The sequence below is a fragment of the Pseudochaenichthys georgianus genome, chromosome 17 (assembly GCF_902827115.2).
Source record: "Pseudochaenichthys georgianus chromosome 17, fPseGeo1.2, whole genome shotgun sequence".
In the NCBI taxonomy this organism is placed as follows: domain Eukaryota; kingdom Metazoa; phylum Chordata; class Actinopteri; order Perciformes; family Channichthyidae; genus Pseudochaenichthys; species Pseudochaenichthys georgianus.
In genome coordinates, this window is record NC_047519.1 from 39,127,365 (window position 1) to 39,154,004 (window position 26,640).

The 26,640-nt window shown below is 42.0% G+C and overlaps 2 protein-coding genes across 2 annotated transcripts in view; both read right to left on the bottom strand.

Annotated features, from left to right (window-relative positions):
• LOC117462638 (partitioning defective 3 homolog) overlaps positions 1-15,222 on the bottom strand; it is a 136,416-nt gene extending 121,194 nt beyond the window's left edge. Inside the window, exons 1-4 of the mRNA XM_071206406.1 lie at positions 15,087-15,222; positions 9,316-9,455; positions 7,784-7,912; positions 578-613 (exon numbers count right to left, since the gene is read on the bottom strand). Coding sequence (XP_071062507.1) covers positions 578-613; positions 7,784-7,912; positions 9,316-9,455; positions 15,087-15,222 — 441 coding nt within the window. The remainder of the gene's footprint in view (positions 1-577; positions 614-7,783; positions 7,913-9,315; positions 9,456-15,086) is intronic.
• LOC139435662 (partitioning defective 3 homolog) overlaps positions 15,145-26,640 on the bottom strand; it is a 159,727-nt gene continuing 148,231 nt past the window's right edge. Inside the window, exons 6-9 of the mRNA XM_071206407.1 lie at positions 26,531-26,622; positions 23,887-23,970; positions 20,507-20,632; positions 15,145-15,629 (exon numbers count right to left, since the gene is read on the bottom strand). Of these exons, the coding sequence (XP_071062508.1) occupies positions 15,236-15,629; positions 20,507-20,632; positions 23,887-23,970; positions 26,531-26,622 (696 nt within the window). The 3' untranslated portion in view covers positions 15,145-15,235. The remainder of the gene's footprint in view (positions 15,630-20,506; positions 20,633-23,886; positions 23,971-26,530; positions 26,623-26,640) is intronic.

Below are 26,640 nucleotides of genomic sequence, written 5' to 3' on the forward strand. Positions count from 1 at the left end.
GATCAGATGTTGCTGGCGTGATATATTAGGCTGTACAAAGGCAAATGTCTCGATTATAGCTCATGTGTCAAAGATTATGTGCACTGACTGCAGTTTCCCCCTAAAAAAAGTCAAACAGAAACTAAGCGACTGTTTGTAATTCACCTCACATTTGAGAGCGAGGCTGCGGTACAACGGCCAGACTGACAACCTTATCCACAGCCGAGAAATACAGCCAACTCCCCTGTGTTTCCACCTTCTCTGAGAGAGTGATGGAGTGGATTATTCTGCGGCTCCAACAGTCCATACTGATGAACCGTGGAATTGTGATGTGTTGGAGCAACTCTGGATGGAGATTGAAATTAGTGTTACTGACTAACAAGTGTATGCAGCACCAGCGACCGACACTTTAATAGACCAGCTACTAGTCGATTCCCTAAATGCGTGCATGAACTTCCGTTTAAATCCCAACCGAGTCATGATGAAAGTGTCGGTGTTTCTAGATGCAGAGATGAATAATATCCAGGCTAATTTAAGGAGGAGGATCTGTTAAGAAGCAGGAAGTGGATTAAAGTGCAGGGTGGTGTTGGGGTCTTACCAAATCTCTGGGGCTCTGCATCTGCGGCTCAGCGTTCTAGAGGATGAAGAAGAAACACAATTATTCAAGCAAAACATATTTATTCACTGGAACAAGTGAACATTAAAGGGGCCCTATGCTGATGTGCAGGTGTGTATCAGTATGTAGTGTCTCTACTTTAAAGAGTCCTCTCCTGCTGATGTTCAGGTGTATATCAGTTTGTAGTGTCTCTACTTTAAAGAGTCCTCTCCTGCTGATGTTCAGGTGTATATCAGTATGTAGTGTCTCTACTTCAAAGAGTCCTCTCCTGCTGATGTTCAGGTGTATATCAGTATGTAGTGTCTCTACTTTAAAGAGTCCTCTCCTGCTGATGTTCAGGTGTGTATATCAGTATGTAGTGTCTCTACTTTAAAGAGTCCTCTCCTGCTGATGTTCAGGTGTATATCAGTATGTAGTGTCTCTACTTTAAAGAGTCCTCTCCTGCTGATGATCAGGTGTATATCAGTATGTAGTGTCTCTACTTTAAAGAGTCCTCTCCTGCTGATGTCCAGGTGTATATCAGTATGTAGTGTCTCTATTTTAAAGAGTCCTCTCCTGCTGATGTTCAGGTGTATATCAGTATGTAGTGTCTCTACTTTAAAGAGTCCTCTCCTGCTGATGTTCAGGTGTATATCAGTATGTAGTGTCTCTACTTTAAAGAGTCCTCTCCTGCTGATGATCAGGTGTATATCAGTATGTAGTGTCTCTACTTTAAAGAGTCCTCTCCTGCTGATGTTCAGGTGTATATCAGTATGTAGTGTCTCTACTTTAAAGAGTCCTCTCCTGCTGATGTTCAGGTGTATATCAGTATGTAGCGTCTCTACTTTAAAGAGTCCTCTCCTGCTGATGTTCAGGTGTATATCAGTATGCCGTGTCTCTACTTTAAAGAGTCCTCTCCTGCTGATGTTCAGGTGTATATCAGTATGTAGTGTCTCTACTTTAAAGAGTCCTCTCCTGCTGATGTTCAGGTGTATATCAGTATGTAGTGTCTCTACTTTAAAGAGTCCTCTCCTGATGATGTTCAGGTGTATATCAGTATGTAGTGTCCCTACTTTAAAGAGTCCTCTCCTGCTGATGTTCAGGTGTATATCAGTATGTAGTGCCTCTACTTTAAAGAGTCCTCTCCTGCTGATGTTCAGGTGTATATCAGTATGTAGTGTCTCTACTTTAAAGAGTCCTCTCCTGCTGATGTTCAGGTGTATATCAGTATGTAGTGTCTCTACTTTAAAGAGTCCTCTCCTGCTGATGTCCAGGTGTATATCAGTATGTAGTGTCTATACTTTAAAGAGTCCTCTCCTGCTGATGTTCAGGTGTATATCAGTTTGTAGTGTCTCTACTTTAAAGAGTCCTCTCCTGCTGATGTTCAGGTGTGTATATCAGTATGTAGTGTCTCTACTTTAAAGAGTCCTCTCCTGCTGATGTTCAGGTGTGTATCAGTTTGTAGTGTCTCTACTTTAAAGAGTCCTCTCCTGCTGATGTTCAGGTGTGTATATCAGTATGTAGTGTCTCTACTTTAAAGAGTCATCTCCTGCTGATGTTCAGGTGTGTATCAGTTTGTAGTGTCTCTACTTTAAAGAGTCCTCTCCTGCTGATGTTCAGGTGTGTATATCAGTATGTAGTGTCTATACTTTAAAGAGTCCTCTCCTGCTGATGTTCAGGTGTATATCAGTTTGTAGTGCCTCTACTTTAAAGAGTCCTCTCCTGCTGATGTTCAGGTGTATATCAGTATGTAGTGTCTCTACTTTAAAGAGTCCTCTCCTGCTGATGTTCAGGTGTATATCAGTATGTAGTGTCTCTACTTTAAAGAGTCCTCTCCTGCTGATGTTCAGGTGTATATCAGTATGTAGTGTCTCTACTTTAAAGAGTCCTCTCCTGCTGATGTTCAGGTGTATATCAGTATGTAGTGTCTCTACTTTAAAGAGTCCTCTCCTGCTGATGTTCAGGTGTATATCAGTTTGTAGTGCCTCTACTTTAAAGAGTCCTCTCCTGCTGATGTTCAGGTGTGTATCAGTTTGTAGTGTCTCTACTTTAAAGAGTCCTCTCCTGCTGATGTTCAGGTGTGTATATCAGTATGTAGTGTCTCTACTTTAAAGAGTCCTCTCCTGCTGATGTTCAGGTGTGTATCAGTTTGTAGTGTCTCTACTTTAAAGAGTCCTCTCCTGCTGATGTTCAGGTGTGTATATCAGTATGTAGTGTCTCTACTTTAAAGAGTCCTCTCCTGCTGATGTTCAGGTGTATATCAGTATGTAGTGTCTCTACTTTAAAGAGTCCTCTCCTGCTGATGTTCAGGTGTATATCAGTATGTAGTGTCTCTACTTTAAAGAGTCCTCTCCTGCTGATGTTCAGGTGTATATCAGTATGTAGTGTCTCTACTTTAAAGAGTCCTCTCCTGCTGATGTTCAGGTGTATATCAGTATGTAGTGTCTCTACTTTAAAGAGTCCTCTCCTGCTGATGTTCAGGTGTATATCAGTTTGTAGTGCCTCTACTTTAAAGAGTCCTCTCCTACTGATGTTCAGGTGTATATCAGTATGTAGTGTCTCTACTTTAAAGAGTCCTCTCCTGCTGATGTTCAGGTGTATATCAGTATGTAGTGTCTCTACTTTAAAGAGTCCTCTCCTGCTGGTGTTCAGGTGTATATCAGTATGTAGTGTCTCTACTTTAAAGAGTCCTCTCCTGCTGATGTTCAGGTGTATATCAGTATGTAGTGTCTCTACTTTAAAGAGTCCTCTCCTGCTGATGTTCAGGTGTATATCAGTATGTAGTGTCTCTATTTTAAAGAGTCCTCTCCTGCTGATGTTCAGGTGTATATCAGTATGTAGTGTCTCTACTTTAAAGAGTCCTCTCTTGCTGATGTTCAGGTGTATATCAGTATGTAGTGTCTCTACTTTAAAGAGTCCTCTCCTGCTGATGTTCAGGTGTATATCAGTTTGTAGTGCCTCTACTTTAAAGAGTCCTCTCCTACTGATGTTCAGGTGTATATCAGTATGTAGTGTCTCTACTTTAAAGAGTCCTCTCCTGCTGATGTTCAGGTGTATATCAGTATGTAGTGTCTCTACTTTAAAGAGTCCTCTCCTGCTGGTGTTCAGGTGTATATCAGTATGTAGTGTCTCTACTTTAAAGAGTCCTCTCCTGCTGATGTTCAGGTGTATATCAGTATGTAGTGTCTCTACTTTAAAGAGTCCTCTCCTGCTGATGTTCAGGTGTATATCAGTATGTAGTGTCTCTATTTTAAAGAGTCCTCTCCTGCTGATGTTCAGGTGTATATCAGTATGTAGTGTCTCTACTTTAAAGAGTCCTCTCCTGCTGATGTTCAGGTGTATATCAGTATGTAGTGTCTCTACTTTAAAGAGTCCTCTCCTGCTGATGTTCAGGTGTATATCAGTATGTAGTGTCTCTATTTTAAAGAGTCCTCTCCTGCTGATGTTCAGGTGTATATCAGTATGTAGTGTCTCTACTTTAAAGAGTCCTCTCCTGCTGATGTTCAGGTGTATATCAGTATGTAGTGTCTCTACTTTGCAGACCATTTACAGGCACACAAACATATATATTAAACACTATAGGAAACGAATAAACCGAAAAGCATGATAGGGACTCTTTAAAGAAAACAAGAAGCTGTGGAAAGGCTTATGGATAACTGGAAGCAGTGGGACGAGTAAAGGGAGATGCAGAATGAGAACATGATCCATCCCAGCAGACAGATGGGTGCTGGGAAGTGTGCGCAGAAGCTTCTCCTTCGGGCCGGAGGTTACTCGTCCCAAAGAGTAGAACGAAGCGGTATACAAACAGTTTTATCCCAGCAGCTGTTGCACACATTAAGTGTCACACAGAGTTTTCCTTCTTAAAATGTTTCTGAAATATTTGGAGATTTGGTTGAGCAGGGTATACTTGTACTCGAGTCCTTGTATTAGAGATGTGTCTGGTGTGTGTTCGTAGTGTCTGGATGGATCCCTTGTCTTTTTCTCTGCCAACAAAATGCACCTACGGGTACAAATAAATAACCTGAAGCTGAATAATCTTTTGAGGCAATTAACTCAATCTTAACTTTGATTTAAAACTGACGTGTGTGTATATATAATCTTACAAAAATCTAATAAATTAGATCAATCCAAAAATAATAGGCTGGGGTTTTACTTCATAAAAAAACAAAAAGTGATTTTGCTTAAATGTGCAATGCATTAATGTAATTTAAATGTGCATTGGCAATTCTTAGTAACTAATGTCATGATTAAATGATTAAATTAAATGTCCAAAAAAGGTGATCAAATAGGAAGTCTAAACAAAGCATACTAGTGTAGTTATAGCAATGCACATAGCAAGTATTTTGTTGGAGTACCATTCATGTGGAAAGCTTAATAACTAATTGTATTTCATTACATTATTTGGTTTAATACATTTTTAGAAATGTCTTCAAATAGAAAGTCCAGCTTGTCAAATAGCTAAAGGACCAACAACACAAATTAATGTATATAATACAACAGCTGTTGACTTTGTGTTTTTCATTACACTCCATTAGGGCTAATGTATTAAGCTCAGTAGCTGCCATTTTTAATCAAACTGATTGGCCAAGGAAAGAAGCGCGTTTTCTTTTTAAAAAGCGTGTCTAGGGCTGAACGATTCATCGATTTTAAATCAAAATCGCACATTTTTTTTTTCTTGTGTGTCAGTCATCCACACCAATCAGAAGTGCTGTGCTCCACATGTACCAGCCATTGTTAACCAATCAGAAGTGCTGTGCTCCACATGTGCCAGCCATTGTTAACCAATCAGAATTGGCCCATGATAGCAGGTGATAGACAGATTGATCCAATCACCTGCCAAGTGCTTCTGAAAGTGCCGGCCCTTTCCAAATGGCTTCCAATGGAGCTTTAGATGGTTTGGTGAACCATCTAGTCAGGTTAGCAATGCTCCATCACGTGTTTCTACTACAGGGCGAGTCTTAAACTGAAGCTCGACTTTAAAGCAACCCAACGGAAGTTTCATGTAAGTGTAGTTCTTTCACTCGTAGCTCGGGCTGCGGGGTGCTAGAGACGGGAGTACGTTGATGCGACCTTCCTAGCCGGAGTTATGGTCGCATTTTACAATAAACTTCCGTTGGGTCGCTTAGAAACAAATATCGCAATTTCGAATCGCAATAGCTGTCAGAAAAGTTTTTTTCCCAAAATCGTGCAGCCCTAGTCTAACTTTTGTTTTTACTACTTTACAAAGTACGTATTGCTATATTTTCATTAAATGACACGCTATTTTTTCCGCCCTCTCTCTGAAACCCATGGAAAATGCTTAGCCTGCACAAAGCTTTGGATAACGACTCGCTGCTCATTTTGTTCGCTGGACCTCATCTCCCTCTCCCCTCTCCCCTCTCCCCTCTCCCTCTCCCTCTCCCTCTCCCTCTCCCTCTCCCTCTCCCTCTCCCTCTCCCCGGCTTACGACCACAGATCAGATCAATCCTGCCGTCTAACTAGCAGCCATGCAGAGTCAGCTGGACTCAGAAAGCCAGCGCTCTAATCTGAAGATGAGTATCGACCATGGGCGCTTCCTCGCATCAAACCGGGCCCGTGGCGACAGGCAGCCAATCGGGTCTCTGCGTCTCCTGCTGTGATAATTGTCACCAATCAGCCGTTTGATTGACACTCCTTGCAGGCAAACTGCTGCTTGTGCCTCTAATGATGAGGAGGGTGCTGGCTGGGTGAGACCATTCCTTACGACAACAGAGGGGGGTTTTAAAGGCTGTTTGCGGCCATAACTCATGTTGCAACTCGAAGAAGCGTTAAAGCCAGGAGAGATAGCAGAGAAGCGTTGATTAAAAGCTTGCCAATGCTGAAAGAATATATATATATAGATGTATATATATATAGATGTATATATATATATAGATGTATATATACGCGATTAGGCTTTAGTGTTCTGCCGCCTTGATTTTGCGTTGACCATTACAACTTAGACGTTGCCATATGTGGTTGATCCAAGGTAATTACGCATACCATCTGGCATCATGTTAAACACAACCGTAAAGAAAGCAAGCGGTTGTAACAAACGCACTAATGTAATGTGTGCCTGAATTACTGAAGCTCAGAGTGACATCTGTCCGGACTGAGTGACGGCAGCAGCGACACAAAGGCCCGGTGTAATTGTGTGTAAGACGTAATGTGGGAGTTTTTTGGTCCGTATTGATATTCAAGCCAAGTGTGTTTTTCAGTCTGCCCTGCGTCTGTCTGTTCATCCCAACATCCATCCATCTGGAGAGGAGGAGAGGAGGAGACGCGCAGCGAGAGACGGAGCAGCAGAGAGAGGGAGAGGGGAACGAGGAGAGAGGAAGGAAGAGGTCGAAAGGGAGGGTGACGGATAAAGAAAAACAGACCGTTGTGCTATATCCCCGAGTCCCATGTATGTTTCTCTCAACAGTACCAGCTACCTCTTTAAATGCATATGGCCCCTTTAAAAAAAAGAAAAATACTGCTACTTTCTTTACCATGGTTTACTTATGTGCTATTTTTTTGTTTAACTCAATGTGTTTTTCATTATTAATAACCTGTGCATACCGAGTTATCATTTTTATTTTTTAATAGAGAGATGGATAAGATAAGACTTTATTAATCCCGAAGGAAACTGTTGTGCCAGAGTTACAACTATACAATAAACCCAGCAGCATAATAGTGAAACTGTACACTAACAGTGCCGTAGACTAGTAATTAATTATCTACAGGAAACAGACACATCATTAATGTGAATATTAACAGTATTTAGTAGTGCAAAAAAAAACGTAGTGGCAGATCCGTAATCGCACGTTATCAATAATAATAATATCGCACATAGCGGCGAGTGTTTGATCTGCACTTTACTTCTGCTGTCTGATACACATACACACACACACACACACACACACACACACACACACACACCACACACACACACACACACACACACACACACACACACACCACACACACACAAACACACACACACACACACACACCACACACACACACACACACACACAACACACACACACACACACACAACACACACACACACACACACACACACACACACACACACACACACACACACACAATACCCATCCATGCACAGGGGACTGTATGTGTGTCATGAAGGGATGTGTGTGACGCTGACGCGATGAAGGGTCGACGGAACGTTCTGAGGAAGGTGGAGGATGATGATGATGAACGCACCACTTCTCTGGGGAGGAAGGTGTCCTCCTGCCGAAGAACCAGCAGTACCACAGCCCCCCCCATGGGTGTGGCTCGAAGCAGAGACACCACTTCCTCCTGGGTCCGTCCGTTCAGGTCCACTCCGTTCACCTGCACGGGACACACGGTCAGGGTTCACATACACGTATACAGTGGTGTAGACGTGGGGGGGTCGCCGTCCCCTCACGAATTTGGAGCCCCCACTTTTTTGAATCATGATTTTTTTTTAATAGTCTAATACATGGGTGTCAAACTCAAGGCCCGGGGGCCACATTCGGCCCGCAACTTCATTTTATGTGGCCCCACAAGAGCTTGCAAAGAATATAATATGTTTATTATACTGGTTACATGCTGCAAGAAGCACGTTGCCCCATAAACTACATGTCCCACAATGCATCTCAAATATGACTTTTTTTCTCAGAATTTGCCCTTTTTTTCTTCAAAATATGCATTTTTCATAGAATTCCTTTTTCTCAGAATTAGATTTGTATTTCAAAATGTCACTTCTATTTTCTTTTTTCTCCAGAATTTGGCTTTTTCTTTTTAAATCATTTTGGGACCTACGCACTGAAGAGACTTGCAATTATTTGCCCTAGACTTCTGCTTTCAGACGTAAGTTAATTATGAAGTTATTACACTATCGATGATAATCCAATGCAGAGGCAATGATGTAATATAATACATTATTTATATATATGATATATTTATATATATTTTATATCGTCTTAAAGTTACAACCGGCCTTTGAGTGTAACCATAAGCTGATGTGGCCCGCGATGAAATTGAGTTTGACACCCCTGGTCTAATAAATATAAAATCATTGCCAGTGTTATCAGTTTCAAGTGTGTATTTGTTGTAATAATGACGAAAACACAACACATTTCACAGTAATTATAATAAGAACAGCTCAAGCTTCTTGATTTGAAGCGTGGGTAGGGGGCCGAGGTGTCCCACTCTGTACGGGACAGCAGACTCAGCATTTTTATCCATTGTCCCGCATCCCACAAATTGAGACTATGCTGAACCGGCTCGGTTCGCTGACGGCCGGCACCGCCCTTTATTATTATATTTTTTAAACGGCATCGTGTAAGTTGCGCTGACAAGGCGACAGAGGTCCACAGTGTACCCCCCGTTGACAGTTCACGAGCGCGTCCATAGGGTCTTTCTCCCAACCCCCCCGCCCCGTCCACCGGGATATTAGTTATATGTGCTTATTGGAATGTTTTAAACCAGATAAAAGCAGAACATTTTAACTTTTCAATTACATTTAAGTCGTTGTCCAATGCATCGATCATCAAGATTAGAGTTAAACATAAACCTGTAATTCAAAGGCTTTATAGTTCTGTGCATTAACTCCATAGAATCAATGTTTTTCAAAATATTTGCACAAGGTCAAGAGTATAAAGTGAGTGTAAACATTTATTTGATTTGATTATAAGATGCCCATTTAAAAAAGGTAGATGGAAATCACCATTAGAGATGCGTTTAGTTTGACTGCACGTTCACTTTCTCACCTCCAGCAGCCTGTCCCCTGCTTTGAGGCGGCCATCTTGGATAGCAGCTCCCCGAGGAAGAATGTTCTTCACGTAGATGGGCGCCGAGCCGCCGATGGGAACGTCTCGAGAAGTTATACTGAAGCCGAGTCCCTCTGGACCTGAGGGGAGAGGAGAGGAGGCGTGAGGAGGGGAGAGGAGAGGAGGTGTGAGGAAGGGAGAGGAGAGGAGGCGTGAGGAGGGGAGAGGAGAGGAGGCGTGAGGAGGGGAGAGGAGAGGAGGTGTGAGGAGAGGAGAGGAGGTCTGATGGTGGAGTCAGGTGTTATCTGGAGGCAGAATCTGAAGCGTCTCCTCTCCATCTGCAGCTCAAACTAATGTGAACGTTTCTATTTAGCTGGCTTTGATCAATTACATCGTCCGTTTGTTTCGCAGTAATAAATCAGTAGCACGTCAGGATGTTCGGAAAACACCTGGAGAAACAATCCATTCGTGATCATAAAAGTTGCAACTCATTCCAAGAGTAAAATGCTGAGACCAGCAGTTACGACGGGAACAACGTGCCTTTCCATCGAACACACGGAAAGTGAACTTCCAGAATGTCCACCGCTGACTGTTTGGTCCCGCTGGACAGCGTTACACTTTCGAAGAGTGCAAAAGAGAACAGCATGCAAGAAGCTATTCTATGAGATGTGTTGCGCAACCTTTTTCAAATGTTTTCCCATCCTCTTTTCTGAATTAGAGTTTTTCTTTCTGTATCCATTTTACAACAAACGGCACCACAAGCAGTCCCCACTAAACCAGCATCGAGCTGTACATACTTCACATTGTAATTCCGTTTGATTTAGTTTGTATGTATCAGCAAGTGTTTGCCTCAAGATGTTATCATTAGGAAGCAGCAACACAGGCCTGTCTGTCGTGAATCCTAACAATTTCCTAATATTAAGAAAGTTAAATACAGGAAATGAAGATACACTGTCAGCGGAGAGATCAAGTAGATTAATAGTGAATAATCGGAGTGGGATATTTTGTGAGCGAAGACCAATTTAATGCTTTTAAGTTATACGACAAACAATCACAAGCTGCCAGTAAAATAAGGTCAGACTTGTAGTACCGTATTTTTCGGACTATAAGCCGCGACTTTTCCCCCCATTCTTTTGTTACAGCTAACGGCCACTAGGGAACCTCCTAAATCTATGGATTTTACAGGTAAAATTAACCACCCTTTAACGCTATGGGCTCTATGACGGTCCGCGCCCCCCACCTTTAAGCGGCGGGCTCCAGCAGGAAAAGCTGGAGGCCGGGAAAAGAGTGAGACAGGTAGCGCGCCAAAGTAAAAGCGGAACGAGAGGACAGAACGAGAGCAAGACAGACGGACAATTTAGCTGCTGCGGCGGCTCATATGCAGGTGCGCTTTATAGTCCGAAACGTACGGTGCTTTTGTCTGATATTTAATTGAACCCAAAAATAAAAATCAAAAGTAGTAAGAACAAATTACACTGTCCGTGGTTACGGAGGGAAAACTAAGATCACGATAAGTCATAGTTGTTTTTATTCCAGATTTCCGCATCTGTCAACATTACATTACTTGTAAAGCGACTAAACATAGCAATTTGGGGTGAAGTGTCTCGCCAGGGACACAACGCCATGCTGACTGCAGTGGGGTTTGAACCTGTAACCCCCTGTTCCGAAAAACCAACGCACTACCCACTGCGCCATACGCCTCCTCAACAAGTTATCAATCAAAACACACTAAAGACCACCCGTCTCCAAAAAGCATCCCACCTGGAAGCACGCTGCCCTCTGAGCGCTCTGATCAAGGTGCTTCTTGATCAGAGACTTTGTAGAGAAACAAAGTGAATATAGAAACAATCAGCGCTCCTGCAGAATCAGAGGACTGGCCCTAATCCCCGCTGCCTGTGAGACTGAGCAAGGGAAGCAGAACACTTAGCGATTCTGTTTCACATCCTCTAAACTAATCCCCTGCATTGATGAGCCAATCAACTTCCTGCAGGCAGACGAGGCGTAATGGCCTCCGGTAAATGCCTGCAGTGTTCCCGGCTTTAAACGAGGACGAGCATCATTTTAAAACTCGCATTAGCCTCTGATTGCAGACGTACCTACGAATCAATTTCCTGTGCGGAATGGGATTCTTTGATTGATTTTAATATTCAACGGGCTTGCGACGAGACCGGTGTCCGATTGCAAGCTCATAAACAATGGCAGGGAGTTTAATCTGCGCTCAAGCTGTGGGCTTAAGTCGGTACTCAGAAACAACACAGAGTCGCCAAACAGCCTCTTGGGGAGTCGCTGGTAATCCTGCTTCAACAACACAAACAAAAGGTGGGAGACGATAACATCTTGAATGAGAACATAACAGATCTCCTGGCAGATAAAAGTACTTGAGATGTTTGATAAAGCAAAACCAGAGATGCGTCTCAAGCTAGGATGTATAAAGAGAAACTGGTTGCTGAGTGGCGCATAAAGTGGTAAAGTGGACCAGCTGTAGATTCAAAAAGTTCCCAGACCATCCAGGCTCTTTGGGCCCATAGACTATGCACACTTGGATTTCCTTAAGCCCCGCCTCTGATATTCTGGTCATGGTTCAATAAAATGTATGAAGCCAAAAGTTAACTCTGGATTCAGCTTTTTAACCCTATTTATTTACAGAAGGGATAGTAACTCATTATTTGCACTAATATATTTTAGTTATTAGGCGCTTTCCACACCGGAGTACTTTTCCCAGAATAGTTCCGATAGTTCCTGGGAGGTTGCGTTCCTAACAACAAATATCTTTTTTTTCGGGAACCTTTTAGTTTCCTGGGGAGAAAAGGTATCCCTTTCTGATTGGCTGGGCGAATTGCAAACCACGCCCCGTAAAACTCTGAAAGTTTTTGTGAAGCCGTCATTCATTTCCTCGCATTAGCATTTATTAGCATTATTAGCATTAAGCCCAGCGCAACAACGGAGAGGACACTAAAGTATGGAAACAACACAAATAAAACGTGGGATCGGTTGGAGTTATGAGGAGGTGTCGGTCTTCTGGATTGGCGATTTACCCGGGGCTTCGGGTGGCGATTTCTTACTGCCACCTAAGTCCCGGACTCCGGGGGGCTCCGGGACTTAGGGTGGCAGTATACGCCGTGAAGTTGTTTGCGGCCTGCCAGTAAACCCAAAGCAGCAGAAGAATAGTGTGACGTCAGCGGCTTCATTTGCGTAATCCTCCCTCAGGGACTTGTGAAACGCGATTTACTAGATAGTTCCGGGGAAATGAAAGTTCCTATTCCTGGGAAAAGTACTCTTGTGTGAAAGCGCCTAATGGAACAATGATTGTTTGGGCCTAAATGAGTCGAGGACTAGAACAGAAGTATAGTACCCACTTTCTTCAGCGACCAACGCACGTATTGGGGCTCAAATTTCAAATTACTTCCCTTACAGAAAGTGCCATGTTGTGTACACTTACATAATGATGTGTTGTAGCTGTGTCTAAATACGTTACACGCCTGCTGTGCGCTCAGCAGTATTGACGATAAGCTAGCTACCAACCAAGGATCGTTCACGGTACTAAAATCGTTACATACTACTCATCCACCCCTAATAATCAACAAAGGCTTATTTTGTTGAACACAACTGTAGTAGTGTGTTAATCGAATAGTGAAACAAAATGTATACTATTATTCAAGTGCCGTGTTTACCAGAGCAACTGCTAACGTGGCTAATCCTACGACTTGCGCTACGTAGCCAAGATGGCAGTTGTTGAGCTTGAGAAGTGTCCCAGCGGTCCACAATACATGTTTGAGCGTTATAGGTGTTTCTCCTAGTGCACTACTTTTCTATCGGATGCACTACTCCACTCAAACCAGCCCATAAAGTAGGCGACTTGAGACGCAGCATAGGATGGAGGAACAAGTGGAAGTAGCCGTCAGCTGGGATGGAATATGCATCAACCAGCTGCGTGTTTTCATGTGTTATGTTCTGGCTTCATGCTAGCCCCAAGAGAGGGGGGGGGGGACTTCAACTGGCATATGGTGCAGCCCTGTCAGACTCTTTGCTTCGGCATTTGACAGCACACAGGCTCCAGCGGCTGCTTAGCAACAAGCTCTCTGGCCCTGAGACCTGGCACCTGCTCTCCTGTTGGCAGAGGGTTGCTCCACCTGTGCCAGCTGTCAGTCAGAGCCTCCGCCGAGGAGATGTCACCAAAGTTTTATTCCTCTGAGTTTCCAGCTCCTGGACGCATCAGTATGCTCAACTCTGCGTGCCTGTTACATCATCGCTCTCACACTCTGCTTGTAACCAAGTCTGAGCCTTTTCTCCTCAAACGGTTCCGACTCTTGTTTTTGATGTGCCAGGATGGGAGTTGGGACATTGCTTGTTTATTCAGTTGGAATAGAAACACTAGCATCCCTCTATAATGTGTAAAGCCTGATGAATGCAAAGCATGAGAGAGAGAGAGAGAGAGAGAGAGAGAGAGAGCGAGAGAGAGAGAGAGAGAGAGAGAGAGAGAGAGAGAGAGATTTTCACAGACCCTCAGGAAAGAATTAGATGATACTTCCAAAACAGAATGATGTAATATAATGTCGGGAGGTTTTTTTCCACAATAACAAAGAAGAACTTTTTAGATAAAGGAAGTTTCAAATGATTCTGCGTTTGAAGAGAAACTAAAGATGGACTTATCAATCATGTGCTGCCTGTCGCAGGAGATTGCCCTAAAGAGTGGTGCAGGAATAGGTCTTCAACCGTGACATGAGTCAGCATTTTAGCACTTTTGGGCTCTCTCGTCTGGAAGTCAATGTTTTTTTAATGAGTGTCTGTGGGCAACACAAGCTGAAGTGTTCAAGTGTCTGTGGTTGCAAACAAGTGTCTACTTACGACTACTAAACGTCATCACGCCGAACATTAGCTAGCTTTAGCTTAGCGGTGGTGACGTGACGTCATGTGACCGTGGTGTAGTTCCTTTATAGCCCAACATTAGCCACCTTTAGCTTAGCGGTGGTGACGTGAAGTCATGTGACCGTGCTGTAGTTCCTTTATAGCCCAACATTAGCCACCTTTAGCTTAGCGGTGGTGACGTGAAGTCATGTGACCGTGCTGTAGTTCCTTTATAGCCCAACATTAGCTAGCTTTAGCTTAGCGGTGGTGACGTGAAGTCATGTGACCGTGCTGTAGTTCCTTTATAGCCCAACATTAGCCACCTTTAGCTTAGCGGTGGTGACGTGAAGTCATGTGACCGTGCTGTAGTTCCTTTATAGCCCAACATTAGCCACCTTTAGCTTAGCGGTGGTGACGTGAAGTCATGTGACCGTGATGTAGTTCCTTTATAGCCCAACATTAGCCACCTTTAGCTTAGCGGTGGTGACGTGAAGTCATGTGACCGTGCTGTAGTTCCTTTATAGCCCAACATTAGCCACCATTAGCTTAGCGGTGGTCACGTGAAGTCATGTGACCGTGATGTAGTTCCTTTATAGCCCAACATTAGCCACCATTAGCTTAGCGGTGGTGACGTGAAGTCATGTGACCGTGATGTAGTTCCTGCTGAACAAAACTTCTAAGTAGCATAAACGTGTGTTTGCCACAGATTATATTTTTAGCAATATTCCAAAATCCAATAGAAAATCCCATTGGCATGTTGTCGAGGGAAACCTTGCAATGCTTACATCCCGGTTGGGCCTAAAAATATGTGTGTTGTGGCAAAAACATGACCTTTGTGTGAACGAACAAACAAAATATTTCAAATGTGTGTTGACTGAGAATCGCAGCCTCTCTGGGCACTAAAGAAATCCTTTGCCCCAGCTCACCTTTCTTTAGCTGGATGTTGAGCCTCCTCCCGACCTTTTTGGTGAACCCTCCCGTTGGCGTGGCGTTCAGCCCCCTCTGAGGGAGGGGCGTGTGTCCTGTGGGAGGCTTGGCTGCGTTGCCCACCGGGTGAGCCATAGCGGGGAAACCCTCAGTCTGATCTGCTGGAGGATGGGGTTGAAGATGGGGTTGAGGATGGGGTTGAGGATGAGGATGGGGTTGGGGTTGGGGTTGGGGTTGGGTTTGAGGATGGGTTTGAGGATGGGGTTGGGGATGGGGTTGGGATGGGGTTGGGGATGGGTTTGAGGATGGGGCTGATGGGAGTGTGGGTGCGTTTGAGATCCGTGTCGGGACATCCTGTGTGGGGCGTGATCGTTTCCGGACACGGTGCTCCCGGAGAGAGAGTCGGGCTGAAACGTCCCGACACGTACGCAGGGTTCCTCTCGGCGTGGGACATCTGCTCGTAGTGCGTCTTCATTGATGTCGGGATAACGTGGAACATGATGACGGGAGAACGCATCGCCTGGCGGAACATGTTCTGAGCTCTGGGACAGAAAGAAGGGGGAGAATTGGAAAGAAGTGAGAGTTGATCATTAGATTACATTGACTTTGAGATCCGCAAAGCTATTTCCGTTGACTCCTTTAAAAGCAAATTCAAAACCCATCTGTCTTCCTTGTAAACTAATTTCCATCACCTCGTTTCAATCTACATTACCATCACTTCAGTCACATGCTTTTATCCCATGGCAAGAGTTGTTGTATAATGTTTTCATAATTTTCATGCGTTTGCATTTTGTTTTTGTATTTTCTTTGTTCAGCCCTTTGAGGCATTTCTTGTGATGTGGGGCGATGATACATTTTGATTTGATTTGATCACACGTCTCAGCAGCTTGTTAAAGGACATACCACATATAAGTTGAAGTATATTTTATACATGTTAACATCAATCTTTTTCTTGTACTGCATATTCTATAATATAAAATGTATAGAATAAGTTAGCACATTCTCTCTCAATAATAATAATAATAATAATAATAGTGGTAAAATAAAACTGTCACAGCCAGGAAGAGAATTGGAAAGAGAGAGGGTTGATAATTAGATTGGAATAAATTAGATTGAATTGATTTGATCCATCCCTAAAATAGTAATTTAACTGCATATTCTATAATATAAAATATATAGAATATCTCTATAATAGACAAATCTACTGGTACAACAAAAGTCGTTGTTTTACTTAAATTGTATTAGTACTTAAACCCTAAATACCTGTCCCATCAATTGTTAACTACGCACAAACTTTCCCAGCGCTTTAGAAAACCCATCACAGCCCACCTGACATGTTAATTAATACTTATTACCGGCGTGAGCGGCTCTAAAAAGAGACCGAAGCCCCCCTCAGCTCCATCGCATAATCCCCTCATTTAGCTCCAGATGAAGAAGACCTCTATCTGTCGGATAGCTTTCACCAAATCCTCTTTTAAACCCCCCCCCCCCTCCTTTCTCATGCACAGTAGGTGTGAATGGAGACTTATGCTGGCTGTCAGCAGCAGCCGAGCCTCGTTAGCGCCACCTGTTTCAATAAAGCACATTTCAGTGCGGCTCTGACAGCTGCACGGAAAATACCGGGGTCCGAGAATTTCTATTGCTCCCCGAATAACAACTACAATGTCTGTCCGCCCCCCCCCCCACCCGAGAGACTTTAGTTGTGAAATTCCTGGCCCGTTTTTTCCCAGGCACTAATAACGATCCCTGAGGGTCCGTCTCGGCATCTTTACGAGTTCAGAATGAATCGTGTAGCCGAGGAGATGTTATAAAATAATGCTGTTAAAAAGCAACTGTTGGTGCTTCTGTAGCGACACTGTGTATAGAAGCCTTGTTCACTGTTCGTTCCTTCACTTGTAACACCACTGTCATATCTGTATGTATATATGCTGTCATATATGTATGTATATACACTGTCATATCTGTATGTATATATATACACTGTCATATATGTATGTATATACACTGTCATATCTGTATGTATATATGCTGTCATATATTTATGTATATACACTGTCATATCTGTATGTATATATACTGTCATATCTGTATGTATATATGCTGTCATATCTGTATGTATATATACTGTCATATCTGTATGTATGTATATATACACTGTCATATATGTATGTATATATACTGTCATATCTGTATGTATATATGCTGTCATAAATGTATGTATATACACTGTCATATCTGTATGTATATATATACACTGTCATATATGTATGTATATATACTGTCATATCTGTATGTATATATGCTGTCATATATGTATGTATATACACTGTCATATCTGTATGTATATATACTGTCATATATTTATGTATATATACTGTCATATCTGTATGTATATATGCTGTCATATCTGTATGTATATATACTGTCATATATTTATGTATATATACTGTCATATATGTATGTATATATGCTGTCATATATGAATGTATATATATATATATACTGTCATATATTTATGTATATATACTGTCATATATTTATGTATATATACTGTCATATATGAATGTATATATATATATACTGTCATATATTTATGTATATATACTGTCATATATTTATGTATATATACTGTCATATATGAATGTATATATATACTGTCATAAATTTATGTATATATACCGTCATATATTTATGTATATATATATATATACTGTCATATCTGTATGTATATATACTGTCATATCTGTATGTATATATGCTGTCATATATTTATGTATATATACTGTCATATATGTATGTATATATATACTGTCATATATGTATGTATATATACTGTCATATCTGTATGTATATATGCTGTCATATATGTATGTATATACACTGTCATATCTGTATGTATATATATACACTGTCATATATGTATGTATATATATACACTGTCATATATGTATGTATATATGCTGTCATATCTGTATGTATATATACTGTCATATCTGTATGTATATATACTGTCATATCTGTATGTATATATACTGTCATATCTGTATGTATGTATATATATACACTGTCATATATGTATGTATATATACTGTCATATCTGTATGTATATATGCTGTCATAAATGTATGTATATACACTGTCATATCTGTATGTATATATATACACTGTCATATATGTATGTATATATACTGTCATATCTGTATGTATATATGCTGTCATATATGTATGTATATACACTGTCATATCTGTATGTATATATACTGTCATATATTTATGTATATATACTGTCATATCTGTATGTATATATGCTGTCATATCTGTATGTATATATACTGTCATATATTTATGTATATATACTGTCATATATGTATGTATATATGCTGTCATATATGAATGTATATATATATATATACTGTCATATATTTATGTATATATACTGTCATATATTTATGTATATATACTGTCATATATGAATGTATATATATATATACTGTCATATATTTATGTATATATACTGTCATATATTTATGTATATATACTGTCATATATGAATGTATATATATACTGTCATAAATTTATGTATATATACCGTCATATATTTATGTATATATATATATATACTGTCATATCTGTATGTATATATACTGTCATATCTGTATGTATATATGCTGTCATATATTTATGTATATATACTGTCATATCTGTATGTATATATGCTGTCATATATGTATGTATATACACTGTCATATCTGTATGTATATATACTGTCATATATTTATGTATATATACTGTCATATCTGTATGTATATATGCTGTCATATCTGTATGTATATATACTGTCATATATTTATGTATATATACTGTCATATATGTATGTATATATGCTGTCATATATGAATGTATATATATATATACTGTCATATATTTATGTATATATACTGTCATATATTTATGTATATATACTGTCATATATGAATGTATATATATATATATATACTGTCATATATTTATGTATATATACTGTCATATATTTATGTATATATACTGTCATATATTTATGTATATATATATATATATACTGTCATATATTTATGTATATATATATACTGTCATATATGTGTGTATATATATACTGTCATATATTTATGTTTATGTATATATATATTTGTATATATAATACCTTGTTAAATCCAACATGTATATTTTGTACTTTCTTGATTATTTCTAGTCTTTGAATTGTCATTGTATCGTACATTGTCTTCTTATGCTGCTGTAACACAAACATTTCCCAACTTGGGATCAATAAAGTACCATCTTATCTTATCTCTCTTATAACACTGGTGATATACAGTATATACTTTAATGTTAACATTTCGTAATGATATTATTGGTTGCTATCGCGCTACTTGTATTACTTTTATCAGGATGCTACACATGATTTAATCGTGGATGTGTGGTTATATCCTTTGTTGTGATTTACGTCTTATTTAATGTGTACATATTATTTAGTTTTGCTTTTCGTAGTTGCACTTTCCCTGTTTTAATGGTCCCATTTAAAACGTTAATTATGGCTAAACAGTAGACAATATAATGTAACTGGGATTTGATACGACGACAGTCACATTTTGTACATTTTTTTAATCAAATAAATATTCACGTTCTACTGAAATTAGTGGAGAATACAAATCTGAAAAGTCATTTTAAATCCGCAAAAAACGAAACAATCTGTTTTGCCGGAACGTGAAAAATAATTAATATATTTAAAGAAATATTGTTTTTGTTGTCCTTTACTTTTTTTATATAATTATGATGGAGGAGACATTTAAATAACTGCACCGGAAGTCCCATGAGACATATCTTATTTCACCTGTGTGTGTGTGTGTGTGTGTGTGTGTGTGTGTGTGCATATACAGATGTGTGCTTCTTTGCATAATGGTCGCCTCGTGGGTGTATCACAAATGGTATACATATTTAGTATACATGTATGCTGGCAGGTGAAAATCAAATCAAAAACAAGTGTGCATCGCTGGATGTTTCGAAACAGCGTTCAGCAGGTCACCGTCTATACGCAGGCATGGAGAAAAGAGGGATGGGGTTAGCAGGTGGGTTTGGTTAGGAAGGTAATGAAAGCAGAGGCTGGGAATATTAGGAGCCGTGTTCCAATTCCAGACAGAGAGAGGTGTTACAACAGGAGAGGTGGGGAAGCTGTCGCTGAAACACGAAGGCAGAGAGGACTGCTTCAGAGGGTGCGACCTACAGGACTTAAACAGGGACAGGTTAGCTTAGCGCGGCGACAGAGGAGAAGGTCACAAAGGCACGAGGAGGGAGGAGACCAGCAGGAAGAAGCGCTGGAGGTGTTAGACCAGGGAGGAAGGGAAGGTCGACCGAACAGGAAGTCCAGCGCTCGGCAGGGTCTTACTGTTCGAAGCGGATGTTCCGCAGGTCTCCGTTATTGATACGGACGATACAGTCGTTCTCCTGGAAGAGGCCCTGCTGCTCGGCCTTGCCTCCGTTCTCCAGACGCTTGACCAACAAGCCAAGAGTCCTGAAAGGTTCAAAAGTGTGTGTCAACAGGAGGAAAGACGGTGGGTTCAATGTGGACAGAGAGTAGGAGCTTCTGGACGCTTCTCTGATCAAAGTGTGAGGGTTTCTCATTGGGTTCCTGACCGCAGATTGACTCTGAAATGCGTCTGTTGGTTTATAAAGCGCTCACTGGTTTAGGGCCAACATATGTGTCTGATGTTCTGCTGCTAGCACCCAGAAGTCTGCTGTCTGTCCCCGGAGTCACGACTAAACAGAAAAGCAGCGTTCGGCTTGTATGCTCTGTATATCTGAAACAACAATGCAACTTTATTCTTTGTATTTTATACCCATATCATTCTAGTTAAGCTTATTTTACTCGTGTTTATTGGCCTCTTGATGATTGTTTTAAATATGACTTGATAATGGGTTTATTTGTGTCTTAATGCTCGTTGCCTTGTCGCTGAAATGCGCTTGATAAATAAGTGTGTACCGAGCAAAAGGTAAACTAATATCATATACCGTACTTTTCGGACTATAAAGCGCACCTGCAGATAAGCCGCAGCAGCTAAATTGTCCGTCTGTCTTGCTCTCGTTCTGTCTCTCGGTTCCACTTTTACTTTGGCGCGCGACCTGTCTCACTCTTTTCCGGCCTCCAGCTTTTCCTGCTGGAGCCCGCCGCTTAAAGGTGGCGGGCGCGGACCGGTCATAGAGCCCGTAGAGTTAAAGGTGGTTAATTTGACCTGTGAAATCCATAGATGTAGGAGGTTCCCTAGTGGCCGCTAGCTGTACAAACAAAATGGGGAAAAAAGTCGCGGCTTATAGTCCGAAAAGTACGGTACTAACATTCCCAATACATGTCACCTGAATATATTAAATTGCTGTATTTCCGACGTAATGTTTTTTGACATGCTTTGTTCTGCTGCATATTTAATGTGGTGTTCTTTGATACACATATTCCTCTTCCTCCCGACGGTGGCTCTCCAAAATCAGCCCGTGCCATTTTACTGACGTGCTTTTCCGTCTAAAGAACTAACATAATAGAGGGATGGCTCGTTGCAGCCTCTGCTCAAACACGTACTTGAGCGTACTGTGCGGTCCTGTCATCATCATTTACATCATCAGAGCACCGACGAGGCTTACGAGAGAAAGCAGTCGCAGCACCTCGGGGTGCTGAAGAGGCTGTGTGGGGGCGGCTTCTATTCAAAGGTAATCAACGCTGTGAAAACTCCACCGTAGCTGTGATGTTTTTGCAGGTGTTAATTTCCTAACCCCGAGGACGCCTGCGTCACGATGAGCGCACGATAAACAAAGTGCTTTCAGTAAACAGCACCATTAAGCCGTGACAACGAAAGGCAGCGAATGTGTTCTATCAGTCTTTAGCGTGCAGCCGTGCCGAGCTGAACGTGTTGTCGCCTGTAATCCGGCGTGGAGAACGGGCTTATGCCTCCACAGCCGGAGACGCACTGCACCTGGAAGGCCGCTTGATTACGGATCCGAGTGTGAGGAGAAAACCAACCGCGGGAAGGAAAGACGGCACAAACCTAATCGCGTCTCCCCGGTGTACAGTGGGTTTCCTGAGGAAGTGCGAGCGAGTGTCTCCTCGGTTGATTTGAGGGGTTTAATGCTGCCCCTCGCCGGGGTTTATAATCCAACATGAACGCGATCACGCAGAGGGCAGAACAGGAGTTTAACAAAGTCCAGAGACAATCCCGTTGATTGTATTTGAGTGAGGACACAATGGGGTTTGCGGCGCAGAGGCCGTTTCTCTGATGAAAGCCGGGCCTCTTAATCTCGGGATAACGTCGACTCTGAAGTTTCCCCAATACAAGAAAAGTGCATTATAAATGTGCTTTTAGGTTGATTAAGTCGGGCGGTGGGGAAAAGTGATTTTCAATAAGGCGCGACGGTGAGTTTGGAGTCGCTGATTGTGTGTGTGAGTCTCGAGGACAGAGGCATACTGAAGTAAAGATGTGTGTGAAGCTGCGGCTGTCTCTGTGCAGCTGATGGCAGAACACACATGTACTAATATAACACCTTTTACGTATTCAAAACTGTTCTCATACTGCCTGTGCAGCAGCACCTTTGTTCACCCTCTGTCTGAAACCAGAGCCCAGTCTGCTCTGATTGGTTAGCTGGGTTGCTCTGTTGGGATTGGTCAACCGCTTAGAGATGTCCCGCCCCCTAGCCTATCACGATTAGTTGGATCATAAGCTCCAAAAACTGCACTCTGTATTTAAACCAGATGTTACATTCCTTTAATTCCTTCACAGCTTTGATCCAGCTGTGTATGTGTAACCCAATGTGTTGGAGGGGTGTGTGTGTGTGTGTGTGTGTGTGTGTGTGTGTGTGTGTGTGTGTGTGTGTGTGTGTGTGTGTGTGTGTGTGTTGTGCGCACTGCTCAACGTACCCTTTGTATTGTGAAAAGCTGATGTGACAGCAGCCACAGAGAAATATGACGGTCACATGCGAGCCCTAAACAAGCATGATTGATCACTGGGAACCAGCAAATGGCTTCATGATGTCTGCAATGAAAACCTGTATGTGTGTGTGTGTGTGTGTGCGTGCGTGCGTGCGTGTGTGTGTGTGCGGGATTGGGGTTTGCTTGACTGATGAAGTGATTGCACATGGGCATTAAATAGGAATGTATGGCATGCAAGCATGGTTGTGTGTGTGTGTGTGTGTGTGTGTGTGTGTGTGTGTGTGTGTGTGTGTGTGTGTGTGTGTGTGTGTCAGGTGATGCAGCACACTTCTTTCCAGAGATGTTGTAGACCACAAAAAGCCCAAATGACTGCAGGTATTTAACTAAAGGGAGAAAGTGCTCCGTTCTCTCTCTTTGTATCTGTATGTAAAACCCCTCAGATGTACCACGTGGGCTTTCTGCTGCAACACTGACAATTATTTTTATTTTTTATATAAAAATCCAACATAAGTCAAACTAATATTCCTCTATTCAAACACAGCATGTTTAAGGTCATAGCTGTCAATGTATACACTCATTTATGAATACATACTATTATAATATTAAGGACAGTTTATAATAAAACCTGCTTTTATGGACTTGTGTTTCGTATCGTGCACCTCGCATACTCTTACTTCTGTCAACATCGTGTTGTCGTAATGCATATTATGTGTTGTATCTTGTGTGTGTCATCCCTTAGGCGGACACTCTGACGCCCAGTGGGTAGTACATGAAAGATGACCTCTGTGGGCCGTCTCTTCTCCCCTCCCGTGTGAAAGCACCACGGCGTCTCTCCGATATGTTGATATGTTGTTTACCTGCGGTCCTTTCCACTGAAAGGCACCACGTGGATCCCCAGGGGCCCGCCGTCGTTTGACACCTCCACCAGTTTGATTATGTCTCTGGGAGACGGTGACGGATGGAGGGGGGAGGAAGGGAGTGCAGAGGAGAGGGGTGACACCATGTGGGGAGAAACAAAAACAGGAAATGAGATGACGGTGATGATGGAAGAAAGAAAAATGACAACAACGGAAGGGTGTCAATAAATCCAAACGGAAAGCAGGGAAGAATCGGAGGAGACCGACAAAAGAGAGACGGTAAAACAGAGCAATCCAAATCAATCAAACGCGTGTGAGGGACGACGAGCGGCACTCGCACTTCGGACAGTAGCCGCATCAACACATGTCTGCAATGTGTGAGACGGCCCTTCTCTCAGCGAAGGCGAACCACACGGGAAGAGAAGTATTCACGAGGCAAAGTGATAATATTGGTGAACTTGTGCCGTTGCCGGAATCAGAAGTAGAGGGAAAGCTTGTTGCATCACTCCGTGGGCGACGGAGTTACACATTATCTACATGTCTTTGTAAATACGGAAATAAGTCGGACATGCTAAACCTCATTCAGATGATTGATGAAGCCGACTATAATGCGTGACAAGCCTTGATCCATTTAGTAAACAAGCATTTTTAAAGGTTGTGTGCTTGTCGGCTTCCAAGCATACTTGACAAATCATGGCGTTTTACATATTGGCTTGATGCTATATTCATATCAGCAACATGTTGATCTGTTTATGGCAGGGGTGTCAAACTCAAGGCCGTGACTTCACTCCACGTGGCCCCACAAGAGCTTGCAAAGAATAATATGTTTATTATAAATGCCGATTTACAGAAGCACGTTGTCTATAAACTACATGTCCCACAATGCATCTCAAATTAGACTTTTTTTCTCAGAATTTCCCTTTTTTTCTTCTAAATATGCCGTTTGTTTTTGTAAAAGTAACTTGTTTGTCCAAAATGTCACTTATTTGTTTTCAATTTCACTTATTTTTTCGATTTTGACTTTTTTTCCAGAATTTGGCTTTTCTTTTTAAATCAAATCAAGTTTTATTTATACAGCACATTTATAAACGATGTTTGGTCGAGCCAAAGTGCTGTACATTGTTCAGAATATCAGTATGAGAAAAACGATAAATCATTTTGTGACATTCTCACTGAAGAGACTTGCAGTTATTTGCCCTAGACTTCTGCTCTCAGACGTAGTTAATTATGAAGTGATTACCCTATCCGATAATAATCCAATGCAGAGGCAATAATGTCATACAATACATTATTTTATATACGATATATTTATATACGTATTTTTATATAGTCTTAAAGTTACAACCGGCCCTTTGAGTGCAACCATAATGCTGATGTGGCCCGCGATGACATTGAGTTTGACCCCCCTGGTTTATTGAAACACAATCCGATCAGAATCGTTGCGTTCATCTCCCGTAGTAACGAGGTAGCCATGCAAAGTGCCGTGTCGCGGGTACACAGAAATAATAGTCAGTAATGCAAACTACTTGGTTGAACAAACAGCCTTAACAATGAAAGCCGACGGAGCCCGAGGCTGTTTATCATGTAATTGCATCCATAAGCAGATGAAACGTGTCGACGGCATCCGCTGACCCTCCGCTGAAAGCACTGAACGCATTACGCACGGCTATTTGCGTCTGCGATGCGGCGTTCTCCACCTGGTCGCCTGTGAAACATGCACACACGGGGACAGTTGACAAGATGCCAAATCTAATCTGCCCACAGCTTTGATACAATGACTATGATTAGCTCGGGGACAACGGGCCCCTTGTTGACAACTAGGAGGCGGGAGAAGCCAGAGTCTCTGGGGAATCATAGGAATACTAACAATACCATACCTGCATATTAAACTGGAAGCATGCAGCAATGAGAAAACACAACCCGGCGGTTAATAACAGGAGCTGAGCGGGCGGGTGCGTGGGAGAGCTCCGGTGGCGAGACGACGAGCGGTTTGCCTCCACAGAAGAGAGTTATGCAAATCAGGGTTGAGATGAGATTCCCACAAACAAACCTGGATTATTCTACAGAGCTGCTCGGCACTCATTGTGTGGAGACAGAGAGGGGGAGACGGGAGCCGTGCCTGGTCAACTTTGAAAAGGGAAATGTCGTCTTACACAAGATTTCTTTTGTTATCGTTTTAGAAATGGTTCGTACTTGGGATTGTCTGTTAACTAAGCCTCAATCTTGCACGACGACACACTCAAGTGCTCAATGTACTTTCTTGAATAAATGAAAAATGGACAAAAGGAGAGAAAGATGTAAAACACAGCATTATGGGTTGTCATGGTTACAAATGGGTTCGATAGCAAATCCTTCTCTATTCATAAAAGTTACAACATATGCACAAATATCTGACGTACACACACTTAGATAGGTGTTAACAAGTTGAGGCTTGAAGCTGAATCCAGTAATACCGTCTCGCTGTCGGACACTATGAAGCAGAAGGGTGTAAGGAAACACTAATGCACTACACGAGGACTCTTAAGATAGGTCACGAGAAAAGAGTCGTCTCCTAACACATGGTGGAGAACATACATGTGATCAGAAGGTGATTGAGTTGCAGCAGGAAGGCGAGGACACGCTGACCTCTGACTGAAGCACTTACTCTAGCGACCTCACGGGGGCGTGGTCCATGCAGGAGTCTGCTCGACCAATCGGCTCGGTGCGACCGTTTTCTTCTTCTCTGGCCTCGTCCTCCTGCAAGAGAGCAAAGGG